At 42.3% G+C, this 23,586-nt stretch overlaps 1 protein-coding gene and 3 pseudogenes across 1 annotated transcript; all 4 read left to right on the top strand.

Moving 5' to 3' along the window:
* The first annotated feature begins 1,746 nt into the window (after positions 1–1,746).
* On the top strand, positions 1,747–8,898 carry LOC135563096 (anionic trypsin-2-like; annotated as a pseudogene).
* On the top strand, positions 8,547–12,803 carry LOC115102460 (cytidine deaminase). The gene is made up of 5 exons (XM_029622431.2): positions 8,547–8,601; positions 8,772–9,007; positions 10,528–10,639; positions 10,961–11,018; positions 11,820–12,803. Exons 1-5 carry the CDS (start codon positions 8,588–8,590, stop codon positions 11,958–11,960), a joined length of 561 nt encoding a protein of 186 aa, XP_029478291.1. The 5' UTR covers positions 8,547–8,587; the 3' UTR covers positions 11,961–12,803.
* Positions 12,804–12,865: 62 nt separating this feature from the next.
* On the top strand, positions 12,866–20,427 carry LOC115102459 (serine/threonine-protein kinase PINK1, mitochondrial-like; annotated as a pseudogene).
* LOC115102461 (serine/threonine-protein kinase PINK1, mitochondrial-like) lies at positions 20,102–22,463 on the top strand (annotated as a pseudogene).
* Positions 22,464–23,586: the final 1,123 nt, after the last annotated feature.

The raw sequence follows: 23,586 nt of genomic DNA, 5'->3' as shown, positions 1-23,586 counted from the left end.
TTCTGTACAGCACTTTGAGATATCAGCTGATGTAAGAAGGGCTATATAAATACATTTGATTTGAAATCTAATGCAAAAAGAGCTGTGTTTAGCCTAAGTCCATCCCTGAATAACTTTTGTATGTGACATCTTACCATCATCAACAAAGGCGTCAGGTCTTTTAGAAAAGGTTCTTATGACCTTTGATGTCCCTGTAGTACATTTCCATTGAACAGTGCACAACACAACAACTTCCATTATCAGACTAACATTGTTAGTTTCAACGTTTTGTTGTCACATGCACGACATACAGCAGGTGTAAAACAGTACAGTGAAATCAAATCAAATCAAATTGTATTTGTCACATGCGCCAAATACAACAGGTGAAATATTACTTACAAGCCCGTTTGATTCGTTTAGTTGTTCAGCATTCTTATGACTTGGGGTAAAAGGTGTTAAGGAGCCTTTTGGACCTAGACTTGGCGCTCTGGTACCGCTTGCCGTGCGGTAGCAGAGAGAACAGTCTATGAATTGGGTGACTGGAGTCTTTGACAAATGTTTGGGCCTTCCTCTGACACCGCCTAGTATATAGGTCCAGGATGTCAGGAAGCTTGGCCTCTGCAGTGCCTTCCGATCAGATGCAGAGCAGTTGCCATTCCAGGCGATAATGCAACCGGTCAGGATGCAAATTAATGTAGGTGCAAATTAATGTAGGAGAATATAACACATTAGATCTGGTAAAAGATAATACAATGAAAAAAACATGCATATTTTGTTTTTTTTGTACCATAATCTTTGAAATGCAAGAGAAAGGCCATAATGTATTATCCAGCCCAGGCGCAATTTAGTGTTTGGCCACTAGATGGCAGCAGTGCATGTGAAAGTTTTAGACTGATTGAATGACTGAGCCAATGATGTTTGTACATGTTGTATCAAGACGGCCCAAATGTGCCTAATTGGTTTATTAATACATTTTCAAGTTCATAATTGTGCGCTCTCCTCAAACAATAGCATGGTATTATTTCACTGTAACAGAAACTGTAAATTGGACAGTGCAGTTAGATTAACAAGAATTTAAGCTTTCTGCCCATATCAAATATGTCTATGTCCTGGGATTTTTTAAAATGACTTACAACCTCATGCTAATGACATTATCCTATGTTAGCTCAACCATCCCTTGGGGAGCACACCGATCCTGTAGAGGTTTTAAAGAAGTGTTTTTAAAGGGATACTTCAGGATTTTGGAAATGAGGCCCTTTATCTACTTCTCCGGCGTCAGATGAACTCTTGGATACCATTGTTATGTCTCAGGGGTCCAGTATGAAGGAGGTTTGAGATAGTTTTGTGAGCCAATGCTAACTAGCATTAGCACAAAGCAGATACCCATAGACCTACAGTCATTGCGCTAACGCTGGTTAGCAACTTCCTTCAAACTGCACACAGAGACATAAAAATGGTATTCACGAGTTCATCTGACTCTGGGGAAGTACATAGATAAAGGGCTTCATTGTCAAAATCCCAAAGTATCCCTTTAAGCCTTGAGACAATTGAGACATGGATTGTGTTGGTGTACCATTCAGAGGGTAAATGGGCAAGACAAAATATTTAAGTGCATTTGAACAGAGTATGGTAGTAGGTGCCGGGCGCACCATTTTGAGTGAGTCAAGAACTGCAACGCTGCTAGGTTTCATACTCAACATTTCCAGTGTGTATCAAGAATGGTCCACCACCCAATTTGAAACAACTGTGGGAAGCATTGGAGTCGACATGAGCCAACCTCACTGTGGTACACTTTCGACACCTTGTCCATGCCCCGATGAATTGAGGCTGTTCTGAGGGCAAATAGGGGTGCAACTCAATAAAGCTGATCCTAATGTTTTGTATACTCCGTTTTATATACACAGCATAAGGTACGGTGTCGGTGAAAAACATGATGTTTGTACATTATAATAGTATGACAATTTAAAGTACAGTTTCTGCCAATATCCAGCTGGTTAGTGATTTTGTGTAATTAATGCATACAGTTTACACCGGTTTCATAATTTACATCGTTTTTCTAATGAGAGCCACAGAACCTTGAACAGAATCATCAATCAGGCCTCGTGTATTCCTTTTTCAGCCTTCTGTTCAATTAGTGTATCCATATTGGTTTTTAACGTACGCCCGTGTAGGAATCTGTGTAAACCAGTTGACTCATTTAGATGAATAACTGTCCTCTCATTCTAATCCACAGAGACACTTACAAAGAGAATAATCAGAGACCAGGAGGTCCAGCCATACTCTATCAAGTACCAGGCGTAACAGGGACCACTACCGTGGAGCCACACTCATCCGGGCCCAAGTAGGTGTGTGTCGGCTGCCCACTGCTGGAAGCCGTGAGTACTGACTACAATTATGGGAGAGGGATGGATATCGGTGTACAGTGTACACAATAGCATATTTGGGTGGATTCATCTTATCTCGAACGGGTTTTGGACAATTCTATTGGTCCTAAATTGAAATGAAAGTGTTTTGTTTTTCTATCACTACAGCCGCAACAACATCATACTCGTCAAGGTAAGAGACTTTATTTGAACGTTTCACCACCATGAGCTAGTCGTTTCAATACCCACACAGGCATACCACTTACAATGAAGATTGAGCAAGTGGTATCCTAGTGTAGATATCGGAACCTATCAATGGTGTTACGGTTGTTTGTACTTTATATTTCAGTTAGTCTGCTCACTGCGCATCTTCAGATGCTACTGCAGCCTAGACACTAAAACACATAACTTCACTCCGTCCCTGTTGATCCCTGCTTCTGATTGGTCAGCATCTGATTGTGCGCCTTTGCTATGGTTGTGTGTGTTCTAGCTCAGTGAGCGAGCCCAGCTCAATGCCTAAGTTCAGCCTGCCGCACTGCCAGAAGACAACACCCCTGGTCTCCAAGGATACACCACCTGTACGGTGAGCGACTGGGGAGTCACCCCGTATCTACAGCTACTACCTGTCCCCTGTGCTGCGGATGTGTAGACCTTACTGCCACTACTACTGCTGCTATTGCTACTACTGCTACTGCTGCTGCTACTGGAGGACCACAGACAACATGATGTGCGGTAGGACCCACTTTGGTGGCAATGACTCCTGTCAGGTAAAGCCTAATCTCGGCACCCAGAACCAAATCCTTAACATCTGTCACAAGAGCCTAGGTATAAACTGGTGTGAATAATAGGGTGTGGCCCTTGAAAACTGGGCCAGAGCCAATGGGGATATTTACCGTTTGGATTAGGGAAATGTGTGTTCAGACAAGGGAAATCAGATACTGGTCTCCAGGTCATAGGATATGTATGCTATGATCTCTTAATAATAAAATAATCATATGAATATATTAAACTTCTATAGCGCTTTTTAGAATAGACATCTCAAAGCGCTTTATAAGCAAAAAACAAACAAACAATCATGACATGTCAGGTCAACCAATAGAGGCCAAGTCTTTGAATGCTGCGTCCTTTGCGGATGGAGAGGGTCAGTTCTTGGCTCGAGTTTGAGCGGAGGGAGTTGGTCAGAAGTTACTAAGAGTTCCTTTGTAGCACTAACAAAAGGACCAGAGCTTTTGTTCACTATTGTGTCTTTTGTGTTATTGTTCTACAGGGTATGGTAGAAATTCTATAGGAAGAGAGACTGCAGATTCTTTCAAACAACAACTTTATTATAAGATTTGCAAAAATGGAGTATTTCAACAATTTCAACAAGATCAACAATTCCCGCATGTTTCCACACAGCTAAATTCCTGTAGATTGTGGAAACAGGATGCCACACACCCAAACGGCGCTTATCTGTACACCCAGACTTATGACTAAGTCACAGAAGACAAGCCTGCATCAGCAAAAAATATGAACATGCAGTACCAGTCAAAAGTTTGGACACACCGACTAATTCAAGGGTTTTTCTTTATTTTTACTATTTTCTACATTGTATAATAATAGTGAAGACATCACAATGATGAAATAACACATATGGAATCATGTAGTAAATAAAAAAGTGTTAAACAAATCAAAATATATTTTAGATTCTTCAAAGTAGCCACCCTTTACCTTGATGACAGCTTTGCATGAGGAATGCTTTTCCACAGTCTTGAAGGAGTTCCCACATATGCTGGGCACTTGTTGGCTGCTTTTCATTCACTCATCAGTCCAACTCATCCCAAACCATTTCAATTGGTTTGAGGTCTGGTGATTGTGGAGGTCTGGTCATCTGATGCAGCACTCCATCACGCTCTTTCTTGGTCAAATAAACCTTACAAAGCCTGGAGGTGCATTTTGGGTCATTGTCCTGTTGAAAAACAAATGATAGTCCCACTAAGCACAAACCAGATGGCATGTGCAGAATGCTGTGGTAGCCATGCTGGTTAAGTGTGCCTTGAATTCTAAATAAATCACTGACAGTGTCACCAGCAAAGCACACCGACACCATCACACCTCCTCCTCCTCCATGCTTCACGGTGGGAACCACACATGTGGAGATCATCTGTTCACCTACTCTGCGTCTCACAAAGACACGGTGGTTGGAAGCAAAAATCTCAAATTTGGACTCATCAGACCAAAGGACAGATTTCCAAAGGACAGATTTCCACTGTCCATTGCTCGTGTTTCTTGGCCCAATCAACTCTTTTCTTCTAATTGGTTTTCTTTAGTAGTGGTTTCTTTGCAGCAATTCGACAATGAAGGCCTGATTCTCCTCGGAACAGCTGATGTTGAGATATGTCTGTTATTGAACTCTGTGAAGCATTTATTTGGGCTGCAATCTGAGGTGCAGTAACTCTAATGAACTTATCCTCTGCAGCAGAGGTAACTCTGGGTCTTCCTTTCCTGTGGCAGTCCTCGTGAGAGCCAGTTTCATCATAGCGCTTGACGATTTTTGCGACTACACTTGAAGAAACTTTCAAAGTCCTTGACATTTTCTAGAATGACTGACCTTCACGTCTCAAAGTAATGGCGGACTGTTATTTCTCCTTGCATATTTGAGCTGTTCTTGCCATAATATGGACTTGGTATTTTACCAAATAGGCCTATTTTCTGAAAACCAGCCCTAACCTGTCACAACACAACTGATTTACTCAAATGCATTAAGAAGGAAATAAATTCCACAAATGAACTTTTAACACCTTTTAATTGAAATGCATTCCAAGGTGACTACCTCATGAAGCTGTTTGGGAGAATGCCAAGAGTATGCAAAGCTGTCATCAAGGCAAAGAGTGGCTACTTTGAAGAACCTCACAAGTGAAATATATTGTGATTTGTTTAACACTTTTTTGATTACTACATGATTCCATGTGTTATTTCATAGTTTTGATGTCTTCACTATTATTCTACAATGAGAATATAGTGTAATAAATAAAAACTATACTGTTAAACAATGGACAATTCTCTACGTAAAAACAGCATAGTATGTCTAATTAAACTGCATAGAATGTAATTAATTAATTTCCTCCACAAGAGTGACTCGGGCAGACTCCTTATCTGCAATGGAAACTTAGAAGGCATTGTCTCATGGGAAGTCAGCGTGCCAACCCTTACTTCCCAGGAGTCTACACTAAAGTGAGAAACAATGACAACCCCATCAACTGAATCAAGACCAACGTCCCAGAAAGATGCCTCACACAGGGATGAGAGGGGTTCCTAAATGAGTCCTATTCCACCCCTGCTTGCCACAGTTTGAAACCATATGAACAAGAGCAGTGGCTGTGACTCTGAGCAGAGTCATGTATTTATAGAGAGCTGGGCCATTGAGGTTTCTGCATTATATTAATTTACATGATGCTACAAACATTCTATGGCAATCATGTTAGCACCCCATTAACATTACATGGGAAATATTTCTATATTGCTATGTAACTGAATGTTTAAAAGTTGGTCCAACACTCTAAATATATGGTCCTGGCTCTGAGTAGAGGGCAAACACAGAAGCAATAGTATGGGATAACACAAATATCTCATGTAACTCTGTGTGGAACAGCCCCATGCCAAACCACAACTTCTTCATTTTATTATTAATTTCTGATGAACAGCTTTGGACAATGATTCTTGCTTACAAGCAAAAACTAAAGCAGGAAGTACCAGTGGCTCGCTCAATACGGAAGTGGTCATGACACGGATGCTACACTACAGGACTCTTTTTCTAGCACAGACTGGAATATGTTCCTGGGATTCATCCAATGGCATTGAGGAATACATCACCTCAGTCAACGGCTTCATCAATAAGTGCATCGATGACGTCGTCCCCACAGTAACTGTATGTACATATCCCAACCAGAAGCCATGGATTACAGGCAACATCCGCATCGAGCTTTAGGCTAGAGCTGCCGCTTTCAAGGAGCGGGAGACTAATCCGGACGCTTAAAATAAATCATGCTATGCCCTCAGACAAACTATCAAACAAGCAAAGCGTCAATACAGGATTAAGGTTGAATCCTACAACACCGGCTCTGACGCTCGTCGGATGTGGCAGGGCTTGAAAACTATTACGGACTACAAAGGGAAACCCAGACGCGAGCTTCCCAGTGACGCGAGCCTACCAGACGAGCAAAATGCATTTTTTATGCCTGCTTCGAGGCAAGCAACACTGAAGCATGCACGAGAGCACCAGCTGTTCTGGATGACTCTGTGATAACGCTCTCGGTAGCTGTTGTGAACAAAACCTTTAAACAGGTCAACATTCACAAAGCCGCTGGGCCAGACGGATTACCAAGATGTGTCCTCAAAGCATGCACGGACCAACTGTCAAGTGTCTTCACTGACATTTTCAACCTCTCCCTGACTGAGTCTGTAATACCTACTTGTTTCAAGCAGACAACCACAGTCCCTTTGCCCAAAGAAGCAAAGGTAACCTGCCTAAATAATTACCACCCGTGGCACTCACGTCGGTGGCCATGAAGTGCTTTGAAAGGCTGGTCATGGCTCACATCAACAGCATCCTCCCGGAAACCCTAGGCCCACTCCAATTCGCATAACGCCCCAATAGATCCACAGATGATGCAATCTCAATCGCACTCCACACCGCCCTTTCTCACCTGGACAAAAGGAACACCTACTGTATGTGAGAATTCCGTTCATCGACTACAGCTCAGCGTTCAACACCATAGTGCCCACGAAGCTCATCACTAAGATAAGGACTCTGGGACTAAACACCTCTCTCTGCAACTGGATCCTGGATTTCCTGATGGGCCGCCCCCAGGTGGTAAGAGTAGGCAACAATATGTCTGCCACGCTGATCCTTAACACTGGGGCCCCTCAGGGTGTGTAATTAGTCCCCTCCTGTATTCCCTGTTCACCCACGACTGCGTGGCCAAACACGACTCCAACACCATTAAGTTGGCTGACTACACAACAGTGGTAGGCCTGATCACCGACAACGATGAGACGGCCTATAGGGAGGAGGTCAGAGAACTGGCAGTGTGGTGCCAGGACAACAACCTCTCCCTCAATGTGAGCAAGACAAAGGAGCTGATCGTGGACTACAGGAAAAGGCAGGCCGAACAGGCCCCCGTTAACATCGACAGGGCTTTAATGGAGCAGGTCGAAAGTTTCAAGTTCCTTGGTGTCCACATCACCAACGAACTATCATGGTCCAAACATACCAAGACAGTCATGAAGAGGGCACGGGAAGAAAAAAAATCCCCCTCAGGAGACTGAAAAGATTTTGCATGGGCCCCCAGATCCTCAAAAGGTTCTACAGCTGCACCATCGAGAGCATCCTGACCAGTTGCATCACCGCCTGGTATGGCAACTGCTCAGCATCTGACCGTAAGGGGCTACAGAGGGTAGTACCCAATATATCACTGGGGCCAAGCTTCCTGCCATCCAGGACCTATATAATAGGCGTGTCAGAGGAAAGCCCATAAAATTGTCAGACCCCAGTCACCCAAGTTATAGACTGTTTTCTCTGCTACCGCATGGCAAGCAGTACCCGAGCGCCAAGTCTAGGACCAAAAGGCTCCTCAACAGCTTCTACCCCCAAGCCATGAGACTCTACCCCTGCACACTGACTTGGTACCGGTGCCCCCTGTATATAGCCTCGTTATTGTTATTCTTATTGTGTTACTTTTTATTATTACTTTTTATTTTAGCCTACTTGTCACGACTTCTGCCGAAGTCGTTGCCTCTCCTTGTTCGGGCGGTGCTCGGCGTTCGACGTCACCGGTCTTCTAGCCATCATTGATCCTTTTTTCATTTTCCATTGGTTTTGTCTTGTCTTCCCACACACCTGTTTTCAATCCCATTCATTACCTGTTGTGTATTTAACCCTCTGTTTCCCCTCATGTCTTTGTCAGAGATTGATTTGTTGTCTGTGTAGTGTGCTTGTTTGTATAGGTGCGCGGCGGGTTTTCGTACCCATGTTTTTTGTTTGTTTGTACATATATTGTTATGGAGCATACTCGTGGAACTTTATTAAAAGACTCCATATTTAAACTCCATTTTGACTCTCCTGCGCCTGACTTCCCTGCCACCTATTACACCTATGCGTGACACTACTTGGTAAATATTTTCTTCTTGAACTGCACTGTTGGTTAAGGGCTTGTAAGTAAGCACTACACTTGTTGTACAAAGTCTACACTTGTTGTATTCGGCGCATGTGGCAAATAAGGTTTGATTTGATTTGAAACTATGTCTTTACAGATATCGTAGGCTCCAAACACACAGCACCACTTCATGTGGCTCTTAAAAACCTGCTTTTATATCTACAGCTGTCAATCAATCCACTCTCTATTTCTACCTCTTAACTCTCTCTCTCAACACACTCTCACACGGACACAGATACAACACAGACACTGACAAAGAAAGTGTTGTTATGACAGACCTCAGGATCAATGAGCTCAGGGTGGACGAAGCAGACACAGAAGCCAGCAATCACTCGAGTGAAGAAGAGAATGAGGATTGGATTAAACCTCTTATTTACCAGTCCCAGGGGGCCAAAGAGTTTGCCTACTGTCCCTACAGCAAGTTCCGGGTGGGGGCAGCCCTGTTGGCACATGATGGAACCGTTTTCACAGGTGAGGGGCTTACAAATAATATAATAATAATAATAATACATGGGTTGGGGGCTGATAAAATGGTTCCATTGATTTATTTGGTACAGTATGTTGTGTATTTAACTTTTCAGATTTAACGGTTTAACTCTTCAGATTGCTTGAATAAAGCCCAACAGCGCAGTCATGACTGCTTATATCATTGTTATCAACAATGAATTAGAAGATGTACCTTCTGTATAGGAATGGAATTACTAAAAGGAGAATAATAAGTTTCTTGTTGTCAGAGTGGCTGGTCTGGCCACCATCAGTGGATACAAACAGCATTTTCCTGATTCAATATTGGTAAAACATGTTTGCGATCAAAAACTCCTGTGCCTGTTGAACTACTGCACAGACAGAATATTTTTCTTTTTAATGTTTGGCCTGGTCGAGACTAACTTGTTGTATAGTTTTCTGTTTCATTTTTAAAAATATTTTTTGACACATTAGCGTTTAGATTGTTTAGACGTTCCTACTTTTTGACCCCCAAAAAGTATTTAGGTGTTTCATTAGATTCATTTCTCACAATGTTGACTATTGTGCAGGTTGGTCAGTGGTGCCAATGTTTTGATTTCACTGTGCACTTAGTAATTATTAGTATTGATACTATGACATTGGTTGTTAAGACCAAGGCAATGTTACATTTGTTGCATTCATTGGCACTGCAATGTTAAGTGATTGTAATGCAAGTCCTCAGTAGAGTAAAGGCTTGGTAAATCAAACATCTTGTCCACTGTGGACACAGACTTTATTCTCTTTACTTAAAAGTAAGAATCCCTCCTCGTGTATATTTTGCACTGAAGGCTTTCTACAGAACTAATTATTCTAATCTATTCCAAAAAAATATGTTTTAAGTAGGTCTAAACCTTGTTTTAATACTGTTTTTTTTATCCTGTTTTGCTTTGAATGATATAACAATGGCCTGGTCGAGACTAACTTGTCATATAGTTTTCTGTTCACATTAGCATTTAGATTGTTTATGGTTAATCCTGTCAGAGAGGGGTGGGTCAGGTGAGGCAGGTAGCCTAGCGGTTAACAGCAACGGGCCTGTAACCGAAAGGTCGAAAGGTGAAAATCTGTCTATGTGCCCTTGAGCAAAGCACTTAACCCTAACTGCTCCTAGTCAAGAGCGTCTGCTAAATGACTAAAATGTCAACGTAAAAAAATATATATATATGCCTGTACGACTAGTCCAGAGATGTACAAATATACAGAATATCTACATTCCTGATGATTTTACATTCCTGTTTAGTGCAGGTCCTACAATATGAAAAGTCAATAACAATATATGACAGTCAGACTGCCCTCAGCAGCATCACATTTAACCCTCTAAGTGTTATATCTGAATCAAGAATGATCATTGAGATTCATTCAAATACTTTTATAGTGTTGTTAAGGATGAAGTCGTGTTCTGTATTTGATTTGATACCATTCCAGACATTCCGGGAGCTCTTACGAACACAGAACACATGAACTAAAGCATCCTCCTTATTTCTTAACAGGATGCAATGTAGAAAATGCAAGCTACAACCTTGGTCTCTGTGCAGAGAGAACAACTATTGCAAAAGCTGTTTCCGAGGGATACAGACGTTTCAAGACTATTGCCATTGCCAGGTGCAGTATTCCTGAACTTTGCTTTGTTTCCGAGTAAAAAACAGTTGATCCAAAATAATTATTGATTCAGTTATATTTCGTCCCGTTGAGTTCATCAGACTACATAACACTTTTACATGAACTTGTTTGAGTTCACTGGGTTCTGCTGCCCGTCAGAGTGTGTAGATGGTTAAAACATTCTACTCCTATGAGGTGATCTCCCTGAAGTGTTTAAATACTACTACACTGTATTACTGTCAACATAAAATATTGGTTAACAACACAGTACTGAAAATCACCACTGCGGGCAAATGTTGGCTGATGATATGATTGATTTTGTAGTGACCTGGAAGACCAGTTCATCTCACCATGTGGAGGTTGCAGACAGTTCATGCGAGAGGTAAGTCGATTATTTATACAACTTGGATTTGTCAATGATCTGTGAATGATCGCATGGTAAAAAACAATTTTATGCAATCACTTTTTGACAGCACCCCCTTTTGATTTGAACAAAACATTCCATAGATATTTGCTCGTTGTAGAAGTGCTCAGAAAGTGACTTTCTGGAGCTGAATGTCGAAACATTCAAGAGATGAAGGTACTAGAAGTTCACCTATTTTGCACACCCACCATACCATGAGTCATCCATGTCTTCAGCACCACTGGAAAAGATCAACGTTTGAGATTGATCTCATTTAAAAGCTTACAAACAGAGTTGTAAAACTATTTTATCATTTTGATTTAAAAAATTAAAAAATCTAATTAAAAAAATGTCAAGAAATTATAAAATAATTTGACAACGCTGTTTGTAAACTTTTAAATGATTTCAAACTCAACCATTTGTCTTTTCCAGTGATGAAGACATGGATGTCTCATGGTATGGTGGGGTATGCAAAATGGGTCAACTTTGAGCCCATTTATTTTCTGAATGTTTTGGCATTCAGGACCAAAACGTCACTTTCTGACCACTTCTTCCACGAGGAAACATGTATGAAAAGTTTTGTTAAAATCAAAAGGGGTGCTGTCAAAAAGTAATTGAAGTCAAATGGAAAGGGAATGGGAAAGACTGCATTGAGAATGGATCCAAGGTCTAATCCAGGAAACCTACATCTACTGTGGATTTAAAATTAATGGAACAGCACAAAGCCATCCAACTATAATGGAACAACCTCAAGTAATCCAACTAACTTTTCCCTTGTAGTTTGGTGATCAGTGGTCCGTGTACCTATCCAAGCCTGATGGGTCTTATGTGGAAATGACTGTAGGAGAGCTGCTTCCTGTGTCATTTGGACCTGAAGACCTGAAGAAAAAGACCATGTTCACTACACAGAATGCGTCATAATAGTATTCACAAGACAAGATGAAAAACAGGAATCATTCATAAGTCCATGAAATGTCAATAACCCCTAGCCACATACATGAATGTTAGACTTCCAATAAGACTACTAGACCATTTATTAGTATTAGATAATGCCAGTGGATATTGACTTGTGTCTCAGAAATTAGGAAAATGCCTCAATGTGTTTTCTAACAAGTGTTGGAAATACAGTAGATTACATCAAATTATATTTGGCTACACAGCTCACTATTACTATTTGCATGTGTATGATTGGAAGTGATTGAAGTATCAATGTTAAAAATACTTGATATATTACTCAAAAATATTAAAGTGCTTTAGGACAATTGAGTAAAGTTTCGATCGTTTTTAGGCCTATTTGCATAATTTGCTGACGCCGGTAAAATTGTAATTGTCGCACTTTCAATTGTCTCTTTAATTCTAAAACAGGTCAAGTAACAAAATAACGTCCGGTGACTGTAACAAGGATGCCTCTGTATGTTCTAGTTTGTTTACATAACGATTTGTCCTTGTGGATCTTATGAACGACAAGGACTGATGGAGAAAGTATAAAACTTGCTTTATTGGTAAAGCATGTCTGTAAAACATGCCATCAGCAGAGGGGTGGAGTTGGAACGGTCAGTTTTCCAGTTAGGTTACTAACAGCAAAGTTCCATGGTGAGTGTCTTTGTGTAGGACAACCAGTCCACACCGTTCAGCCTCAAACTTTCCTACCAGTTCGGTACCGATATTACCACACGTTGTTGAGTGATACACAGATGCAGTCCGGTGGATTCAGGAGGTTTGGGGAGCAACGGTTTGCCAATAAATAAAGTGGTGCTTTTGGTCTGGGGCGGGTTTGATTCTACGACAAAACTAGTGCTGTGACATGCCAGGAAATCCAGGTAAACAACAACATGGCTTTAGGCAGCAAATATATACAATAAAAATAGCTGTAGTTAGTTATAGCCTAGCTCCGTAGTAAGATCACTGCAATGGATCGAACACTGGAGTTAAGTCTTAGCTAGGCAGCAAGTTGATTAACTAGCAGATTTGAGGTCATACTAAATGTCATACTTCCTTTTGATAGTTCAGAAATTGTAGATAGAACTTGTAGATCAACTTGTAGCTATAAAAAAGATTGCCTAGTCATAACATATCTGTTCCAGCTGTCTGAAAGGCGTTATTAGATACTGTTTGGCGTAGAAGATCATTTTCGGCCCATCGGCCATTGGACATAAACATTACAAAACAAGTTGGAAATCGCAAGTTCAGCAATGAGTGATTTGGAAGGAATCAGTGGCTAACTGCAAGCATTTCAAAGTAATCATTAGCCTGCTATTCAGTGGAGTGGCTGTGGCTATTGTCCCAAGTCTAAGATTAAGGGTATTTTTTCCTAGTTTAAAATTATAAACATTCAACGTTGGATATGTTGCCAATGAAGCATGATTTGTGCAGCGCTCAAAACAACTGCTAACTCGGAACTGCAAAATCTGACTAGTGATTTCAAGACAACTGGGCTACAACTGGGAAAATACATTTTGAACTTTCATCCAACTCTGGAATTGTAAGTTGTGAACTCGGGCCTCAATCTAAAGCTACGACCTGAACATCACTGAAATCATCATGATTCAAACTTTTTTTCCCCCGAGTTCCCAGTTGTCTTGAAGCACCATAAATCCAGAAAATGCCAGATTTTGATGACAGAGGTTGCCCACGAAGGACCACTGCGCCACCCTCCTGTTCAAGGTGAGTCCAAAAATGTATTGTATGCTGCTGCATAAATGATGTAATATGCCAGGGAGATATGTATACTGTAGCTGAGAAAGTAATACTAAGTGTATGTAAGCTGTTAGTAGACCATGTGCCTCACCCTAATAATTTGGTCTATTTTCACCCACTGATCTGACTTGGTGGTGCACATGTAGCCTATAGCCTGTTTTTGAGAAATGTATCCTATGGTTCTGACTTGGTGTACAAGGAGAATACTGTAAGAACCGCCCATGTTCTGAATTCTGTCGCCGTACATTTCAAAAGTGCTGAACAAATAGTTTTTTTTTTTCACCTTTATTTAACCAGGTAGGCTAGTTGAGAACAAGTTCAAATCAAATCAAATCAAATGTATTTATATAGCCCTTCGTACATCAGCTGATATCTCAAAGTGCTGTACAGAAACCCAGCCTAAAACCCCAAACAGCAAGCAATGCAGGTGTAGAAGCACGGTGGCTAGGAAAAACTCCCTAGAAAGGCCAAAACCTAGCAAGAAACCTAGAGAGGAACCAGGCTATGTGGGGTGGCCAGTCCTCTTCTGGCTGTGCCGGGTGGAGATTATAACAGAACATGGCCAAGATGTTCAAATGTTCATAAATGACCAGCATGGTCGAATAATAATAAGGCAGAACAGTTGAAACTGGAGCAGCAGCACAGTCAGGTGGAAGTTGAAACTGGAGCAGCAGCATGGCCAGGTGGACTGGGGACAGCAAGGAGTCATCATGTCAGGTAGTCCTGGGGCATGGTCCTAGGGCTCAGGTCAGTTGAAACTGGAACAGCAGCATGGCCAGGTGGACTGGGGACAGCAAGGAGTCATCATGTCAGGTAGTCCTGGGGCATGGTCCTAGGGCTCAAGTCCTCCGAGAGAGAGAAAGAAAGAGAGAAGGAGAGAATTAGAGAACGCATACTTAGATTCACACAGGACACCGAATAGGACAGGAGAAGTACTCCAGATATAACAAACTGACCCTAGCCCCCCGACACATAAACTACTGCAGCATAAATACTGGAGGCTGAGACAGGAGGGGTCAGGAGACACTGTGGCCCCATCCGAGGACACCCCAGGACAGGGCCAAACAGGAAGGATATAACCCCACCCACTTTACCAAAGCACAGCCCCCACACCACTAGAGGGATATCTTCAACCACCAACTTACCATCCTGAGACAAGGCTGAGTATAGCCCACAAAGATCTCCGCCACGGCACAACCCAAGGGGGGGGGGCGCCAACCCAGACAGAATGACCACAACAGTGAATCAACCCACTCAGGTGACGCACCCCCTCCAGGGACGGCATGAGAGAGCCCCAGTAAGCCAGTGACTCAGCCCCTGTAATAGGGTTAGAGGCAGAGAATCCCAGTGGAAAGAGGGGAACCGGCCAGGCAGAGACAGCAAGGGCGGTTCGTTGCTCCAGAGCCTTTCCGTTCACCTTCCCACTCCTGGGCCAGACTACACTCAATCATATGACCCACTGAAGAGATGAGTCTTCAGTAAAGACTTAAAGGTTGAGACCGAGTTTGTGTCTCTGACGTGGGTAGGCAGACCGTTCCATAAAAATGGAGCTCTATAGGAGAAAGCCCTGCCTCCAGCTGTTTGCTTAGAAATTCTAGGGACAATTAGGAGGCCTGCGTCTTGTGACCGTAGCGTACGTGTAGGTATGTACGGCAGGACCAAATCAGAGAGATAGGTAGGAGCAAGCCCATGTAATGCTTTGTAGGTTAGCAGTAAAACCTTGAAATCAGCCCTTGCTTTGACAGGAAGCCAGTGTAGAGAGGCTAGTACTGGAGTAATATGATCAAATTTTTTGGTTCTAGTCAGGATTCTAGCAGCCGTATTTAGCACTAACTGAAGTTTATTTCGTGCTTTATCCGGGTAGCCGGAAAATAGAGCATTGCAGTAGTCTAACCTAGAAGTGACAAGCATGGATGAATTTTTCTGCATCATTTTTGGACAGAAAGTTTCTGATTTTTGCAATGTCACATAGATGGAAAAAAGCTGTCCTCGAAATGGTCTTGATATGTTCTTCAAAAGAGAGATCAGGGTCCAGAGTAACGCCGAGGTCCTTCACAGTTTTATTTGAGACGACTGTACAACCATTAAGATTAATTGTCAGATTCAACAGAAGATCTCTTTGTTTCTTGGGACCTAGAACAAGCATCTCTGTTTTGTCCGAGTTTAATAGTAGAAAGTTTGCAGCCATCCACTTCCTTATGTCTGAAACACATGCTTCTAGCGAGGGCAATTTTGGGGCTTCACCATGTTTCTTTGAAATGTACAGCTGTGTGTCATCCGCATAGCAGTGAAAGTTTACATTATGTTTTCGAATAACATCCCCAAGAGGTAAAATATATAGTGAAAACAATAGTGGTCCTAAAACGGAACCTTGAGGAACACCAAAATTTACAGTTGATTTGTCAGAGGACAAACCATTCACAGAGACAAGTTCTCATTACAAGTGCGACCTGGCCAAAATAAAGCATAGCAGTGTGAACAGACAGCAACACAGAGTTACACATGGAGTAAACAATAAACAAGTCAATAACACAGTAGAAAAAATAAGGAAAAAAATAGTCTATATACATTGTGTGCAAAAGGCATAAGGAGTTAGGCGAATAATGACAATTTAGCAGATTAACACTGGAGTGATAAATGATCAGATGGTCAACAAATAGTTGCATTGACTACGTTCGTCCTAGTTCGCTCATTAATGTCTTAATCGAAATTGCGGATTGCCTCTTATCCGCTTGTCGTCCCTTTATGCCATAGTTTGTACATCTCAATTGTCAGTAGAAATTTCTTCACATTTCTTTAAGCAAGTCAGCCATATCAACTATGTTTTTTTCAAAGGCAGTAAATGAGGCTGAATTAACTGTTTCGCTGTCAGACAAGGCTCTGCTGAAAGCAAGGTGTGCAGTGGTATAGTGCTATTAATGTATTGTTCAGTGTTGTGTTGTGTAGTGGCTTTGATGGCATGCATCCCACTTTTTTTTTTGCCCCACCAAGATTTACATGCTAAAATTGTCACTGTCTACAAGTTCGATCTACAATTTCCCGAACTACCAATAGGAAGTACGACATGTAGTACATTAAAATAATAATACAATTGTCAAAATCATTTTTGTTTATTTAATTGCACAGCCATATTCAGATATCATGAACTTCATGGATTAAAAAAAAAGGAGTGGTAGAAGAAATATGGGGGAAACTCTGTATAGCCTGTTCTTACAACAAGTAAAGACAGATTATTGGGGTACATGGAGTGTGTGTTACTTTTGGTTTTCAAATATTACTGTAGAATACTGGCTATATTCAGCATGCAATTGGCATAGTAATACGATTGTATTCCCTGTTCCCCTGCAGGCTGGTTCATCAAGCAAGGCTATTCTGAGACCCATGTCCCAGGAGCTGATCCCTGCAGGCCCTCTCACCAGGCAACAGGAAAAAGAGGAACAGATTGCATTAAACGGGTTAGTAACAGCAATCACTCACAGCATCAACTTACTTTCAATAGACACAGAATAGCCCAACATATTTTGAGATTGTCTCGAAAGATTGACTGAACATAAAACTGAGTTTTGGCATGCAATCAAGAGTGCCTTTCAAGTTGATTTCTATTGACTGAACAGCTGTTGGTTAGTTTTGCAGGTATTTTGGGGACGTGTCTGCCCAACCCAATGTGATCAGGGTGTACCGGCCGTTCACAGCGGACGTACCCCTTCTACCCGGTGCCCAGGAGGAGTACCCTGATGTCCTGCCAGACTCAAGCCTGAGAGCCTGGGCAACAACTGTACTCTGCTCCTGGTCATGAAGAAGTAAGGATCATTCTCCTCCATCCATCCTCCAGCTTTATCTCAATCTCTTGGGGTCTGTTTCCCAGCCTCAGATGAAGCCAACTTTTGGACTAAAAAGCATTTGTTTTTTTAGTCCAGGATTAGGCTTAATCTGTGTCCGGGAAACCGGCCCATTATGTATTATGTCCAGATTCGTCCAACTCTATATTCACCCACCCCAGAGTATACTGATCTAACCTCTCCTCCCCCTGTTTCCATAGTTACCCGTACACCCTGCGTCAGTGCCTGGAGGTGAACGTGCCCAGCAGGAGAGAGGGCTCTCTGATGGTGCTGCAGCTGCTGGACCTCTTCCTCATTTCAACCAACATTGAGTAATCATATTGTTATTTAATATCTTTATTGTGCAGATGGTTGCCCCCAGCTGGTTATCACTGACTGTGGCTGCTGCTTGGCTCAGAAATACTATAGTCTACAGCTGCCCTTCAACTCTATATGGGTGAACAAATATGGCAACTCCTGCCTGATGGCACCTAAGGTAATCATCCTCAGAGAAATACAATAACACAACCTGAACATTCAAAACAACAAGCCCTTCTATTAGGGCTATCCCTTACTAAATAAAATCTTGGTCGACCGAGATACATCTGTTCTTTTGACCAATCGATTGGTTGAAATTTTAAAAGGTGCAGTTTTCCTTATACAGACACACCCTATGTGTTTTATTAAAATCAACTATATGTAGGCTATTGAGCTTGTCTTATGCTTTAAGAACACTGTGATCAAATAATTAAGACAAACAAATGACTCAAAAGGGAGCCAGGAGGACCTCCCTAGTGGTGCAGCGGTCTAAGGCACTACATCGTAAGGCGTCACTACAGAACTGGGTTCAATCGCAGGCTGTGATACAGACGGCCGTGACCGAGAGACCGGTTTGGCGGCGCACAATTTTCCCAGCGTTGTCCGGCGTTAGAGAAGGGTTTGGCCGGCCGGGATGTCCTTGTTCCATCGCGTTCTAGCGACTCCTTGTGGCAGGCTGGGCGCCTAAAAGCTGACTTCAGTTCACCGTTGTACAGTTTTCCTCCGACACATTGGTCCAGGTGGCTTCCGTGTTAAGAGGACAGGTGTTAAGAGGCGTGGTTTGGCAGGCCATGTTTCGGAGGACGCATGACTCGACCTTTGCCTCCTGAGCGCGTTGAGGAGTTGCACCGATGAGACGAGATCGAAATTGTGGGGTAAAATACAAAAATTATATAATATTAATATTGTATAAATGCATGTCATGTCTGCAAGGAACGTGAAACATTGTAGCAACTAACAACTTGGTCCGGCCTGAAGCTGGCACTAGCAAACTTGCAAAATTGTATAAAATATTCTTGGCCCCCCGAGTTTCCTGTGCCAGTGAGCTCCAGGCAGACACAGCTGTAAACTATTTGTGCAAATGATAAGAAGTAATCAGGTAGGCCTACTTTACTACCTTTCCACCGGATCAGAGCATGATATCCCCCCCCCCCCCCCATTTCACGCGAGGAGTTATCGAAAGAGAAACGTTGAGGAACTGTTGTCATTCTCAATATATGTAAAACCACCTGCTGTTTGAGGTGAAGAAAAAAATGACTTCATATTTCTCAATCAGATCCCCAAATGGGTACATTTACAGGCCTACGTTTGCGTGCAGGCCAGTTAGGTGTACTTCCTTACTCAACATTGACAGGAGCGCTACAAACAAAACTCGTAAATGGAATTAAATAAACCAAAACGCATTCCTCACAAGCGTAGCCTAGGTTGTACGGTCCGCAAACACTGTGTCCACTCTGACAATGAGAATGGTAAAATACTGTAATAATAATATATTGAATCCATAAACAGAAACTCTAGTACCCAAACAGACATTGTAGATTAGAACTGTAAACGTACTACTGGTGATACTGGTGTGCCATCCCCGTGACCTTCACAATGGATTAGTCCACTGAGACAGGCGTGAATCAGACAGGTGTCCGTGTGCCATAAAAATAAAATAAAAACATACTGTATATTTGCGACTGCTCGACTAAAAACATCTCAGTCGACCAACAGCCTATCGACCAGTCGACTAAATGGATTCAGCCATACCTTCTATAAACCCTTTCTATCTATCCATTTTTGAAGCAAACTTCGATTGTTCTACCAAGAGTTGCTGAACATCTTTTCATCTTTGCTCTCTTCAAAGGTGGCCACTGCAGTTCCAAGCCAGGGAGTGGTAATCAATTACAGCAAGGCAGATGCCAGTGCTGTCAGTGCCATTTCCTATGAGATATTTGGCCAGGCCAACCTGTTCTATGGAACAGGGGGCCTGGCTAGCAGGTGTTTCCAGGAGAAGCAGCTCCCTGCCCTACCTGCCAGTGTGCTGACATGCAGCTCGGGGCGGCAGGTAGCCTAGTGGTTAGAGCATTGGGTCAGTAACTGAAAGGTTGCTAGATCAAATCCCCGAGCTGACATGGTAACAATCTGTTGTTCTGCCTCTAGTCAGTTCCCCAGTAGGCTGTCATTGAAAATAAGAATTAGTTCTTAACTGACTTGCCTAGATAAATAAATAACTTTTTTTTTTAAATAGTGGTCAGGCTGCTCATGCGATGGAACCCCAATAAGGTAGGAGTCTAATTAGGATTTTCAAACCTTTACTTCATTGAAAGGTATGCAAGGTATTAAAGATGAAATCAGTATTCCGTTCAGTAAATAAGGGTTTGGTGCTTAGTATGCAAATCCATTACATTATCAGAGGTATCAGAGATATGCCCTGAATCCAAGACTCATATTATGCTCATATCGTTGTTTCTCTGCAGTGCCCCAGTGCCAGAGTGGCTGCCAACATGCTGCATATCAGCCTCTGGGGAAGGCGGGCCCTGGCCAATCAGGACAGCGCTGGTATGAAGACGTTAGCTGATTGGCTGCTGTGCCAGTCTGCCATGGTGCTCCTGAGAGGCTGCAGGCCCAGTGGGAGCTTGGAAGAGGCAGAGCTACAGTACAGACGTGCTTCATGTCCAACGTGGACCTGGAAGACCTCAGATTGTGGTGGAAATAGAAAAGTCACTCTGTGAAGTTGTGGGAACCCACCAATATAAAATCATTGAATTTACCTGAAAAAGGAAAATAATAATAATGTCAAAATAGTTTCTCTCTTCTCTCCCATTTCCACCCATGTGTGTAGAGCTTTCAGGAAACAAATACAGTGCGCTCCAAAAGTATTGGGACAGTGACACATTTTTTGTTGTTTTAGCTCTGTACTCCAGCACTTTGGTTTTGAAATGATACAATGACTGTAAGGTTAAAGACTGTCAGCTTTAATTTGAGGGTATTTTCATGCATATCAGGTAAACTGTTTCGAAATTACAGCACTTTTTGTACATAGAACCCCCATTTTAGGGGAGCAAAAGTAACGAGACAAATTCACTTTTGTATTAAAGTAGTAAAAAGTTTAGTATTTGATCCCATATTCATAGCACGCAATGACTACATCAAGCTTGTGACTCTACAACTTGTTGGATGCATTTGCTGTTTGTTTTGGTGGTTTCAGATTATTTTGTACCCAATAGAAATGAATGGTAAATAACATATTGTGCCATTTTGGAGTCACTTTTATTGTAAATAAGAATAGAATATGTTTCTAAACACTTTCACATTAAATGTGGATGCTACCATGGTTACTGATAATTCTGAATGAATCATGAATAATAATGAGTGAGAGTTAGACACATATATCATACCCCCAAGACATGCTAACCTCTCACAATTACAATTTTTTGGGGGCTTGTTACACAAAAGTAAGACAATGCATGGTCCTTTACAGATTTAGCCATCGTCAGATCAGAGCAGGGTCTGCCATGTTGAGGGCCTACAAAAGTGACACCCGGGCAGTGCCCTATGAGTCTCTGACGGTGGCTGATGTTGGGGACGTCAACGTGTATGAGGCCTACCGTACAATCCTGGCCACGGGCTTGATCCACCTTACTATTGGTGAGGAGGAGCCCCCTTTTCTGCACTATGCAATGTGAGGAAAGTGATTTTGGACATTAATAGCAAAGGCCTACTAACTGCAGTTCGGCAGTGTTCCGTTTACCTTTCAGATGTGCCTCAAAACAACACCTGCTCCGCCTTTCTCCTCGTCACACATTTAGGCTAAATGTCGAATGAACCTTCCTGACAGATGCAGGACAAAGGTTACTGTTATAATGTTTTGACACGAAGCACTCAAGATACATTTGTAGTAATGTTTAACTGTATAGGCTACTTTTGTTTTTAAACAGGTGGTGATCACATCGTAGCATACCGTATTCTCCAAGCATTTGCTGAGAAATAAGTATTGTGGTCGTAAGCTTGTATTTTTCATATGCCAGAACAACTAGAATACTTTCAGGGCCGGTTTCCTGGACAAAGATTAAGCCTAGTCCTGGAATAAAAAGCACTTTCAATGGAGAATCTCTGATGAGCACATTTTTTGGTTATGCAGGACTAGGCTGCATCTATTTCTGTGAAACAGTACATTTGTGTCCTGTGTTTGTCAGACACGGCCCTGTGGGTCTCATCCATGTGGATGCCCAAGATTGGCCCGGGACCCCCTTCAGACGTTGTGGGTAGAAGGGCCTGCTGGACTGCAAGAGGGTTGTCCAGATAGAGCTGTGTGGAACTCGCTACTCACCTGAAGCCTACGAGTGGAGCCGAGGACAGGTACACACTTCATTGTGTGTAGTGGTCTTCCTCACCTAGGGCGACACAAACATTAACAATAGTTAAAAATACAGGTCCTTCAGAAAGTATTCACACCCCTTGACCTCTTCCACATTTTCCTGTGTTACAGCCTCTTTAAAATGGATTAAATTTAGATTAAAAAAAATAATCATTGCCCTCCACACAATGCCCCATAATGTCATAGTGGAATTCTGTTTTTACAAATTAATAAATAATTCATAGCTGAGATGTCTTGAGTCAATAAGTATTCAACCCCTATGTTATGGGAAGCATAAATAATTTCAGGAGTAAAAATGTACTGAACAAGTCACATAATAGGTTGCATGGACTCACTCTGTGCAATAATAGTGTTTAAAATGATTTTTGAATTACTACCTCATCTCTGTACCCCACACATACAATTATCTATAAGGTCCCTCAGTCGAGCAGTGAATTTCAAACAGATTCAACCACAAAGAAAAGTGAGGTTTTCCAACGCCTCGCAAAGAAGGGCACCTATTGTTAGATTGTCACGGATTCCCCCTACGTCACCGGCTTCTAGGGGACACTGAACTGTTTCATTACGCACACCTGGTTCCCATTCTCCCTGATTAGTAATTGTATATATGTGCCCTCTGTTCACCATTGTTTTGTCGGTTATTGTTCCCATGTCTGTTGGTCTTGTGAGTACCTGTGCTTTGTGGATTTGGTTTTCGTGCTGAGTGTATTGTGTGTTCGTTATTACGGGTCACGTCCCGTGTATTGTTGTGCACTTGTTATTACGGGTCTCGTCCCGTGTATTGTTGTGCACTTGTTATTACGGGTCTCGTCCCGTGTATTGTTGTGCACTTGTTATTACGGGTCACGTCCCGTGTATTGTTGTGCACTTGTTATTACGGGTCTCGTCCCGTGTATTGTTGTGCACTTGGTATTACGGGTCCCGTCCCGTGTATTGTTGTGCACTTGTTATTACGGGTCTCGTCCCGTGTATTGTTGTGCACTTGTTATTACGGGTCACGTCCCGTGTATTGTTGTGCACTTGTTATTACGGGTCTCGTCCCGTGTATTGTTGTGCACTTGTTATTACGGGTCCCGTCCCGTGTATTGTTGTGCACTTGTTATTACGGGTCTCGTCCCGTGTATTGTTGTGCACTTGTTATTACGGGTCTCGTCCCGTGTATTGTTGTGCACTTGTTATTACGGGTCTCGTCCCGTGTATTGTTGTGCACTTGTTATTACGGGTCTCGTCCCGTGTATTGTTGTGCACTTGTTATTACGGGTCCCGTGTATTGTTGTGCACTTGTTATTACGGGTCTCGGCCCGTGTATTGTTGTGCACTTGTTATTACGGGTCTCGTCCCGTGTATTGTT

This window comes from Oncorhynchus nerka, linkage group LG20, assembly GCF_034236695.1.
Source record: "Oncorhynchus nerka isolate Pitt River linkage group LG20, Oner_Uvic_2.0, whole genome shotgun sequence".
Lineage (NCBI taxonomy): Eukaryota > Metazoa > Chordata > Actinopteri > Salmoniformes > Salmonidae > Oncorhynchus > Oncorhynchus nerka.
Note: the sequence above shows the minus strand (reverse complement) of the source record. Positions and strands in the feature narration are given on the sequence as shown.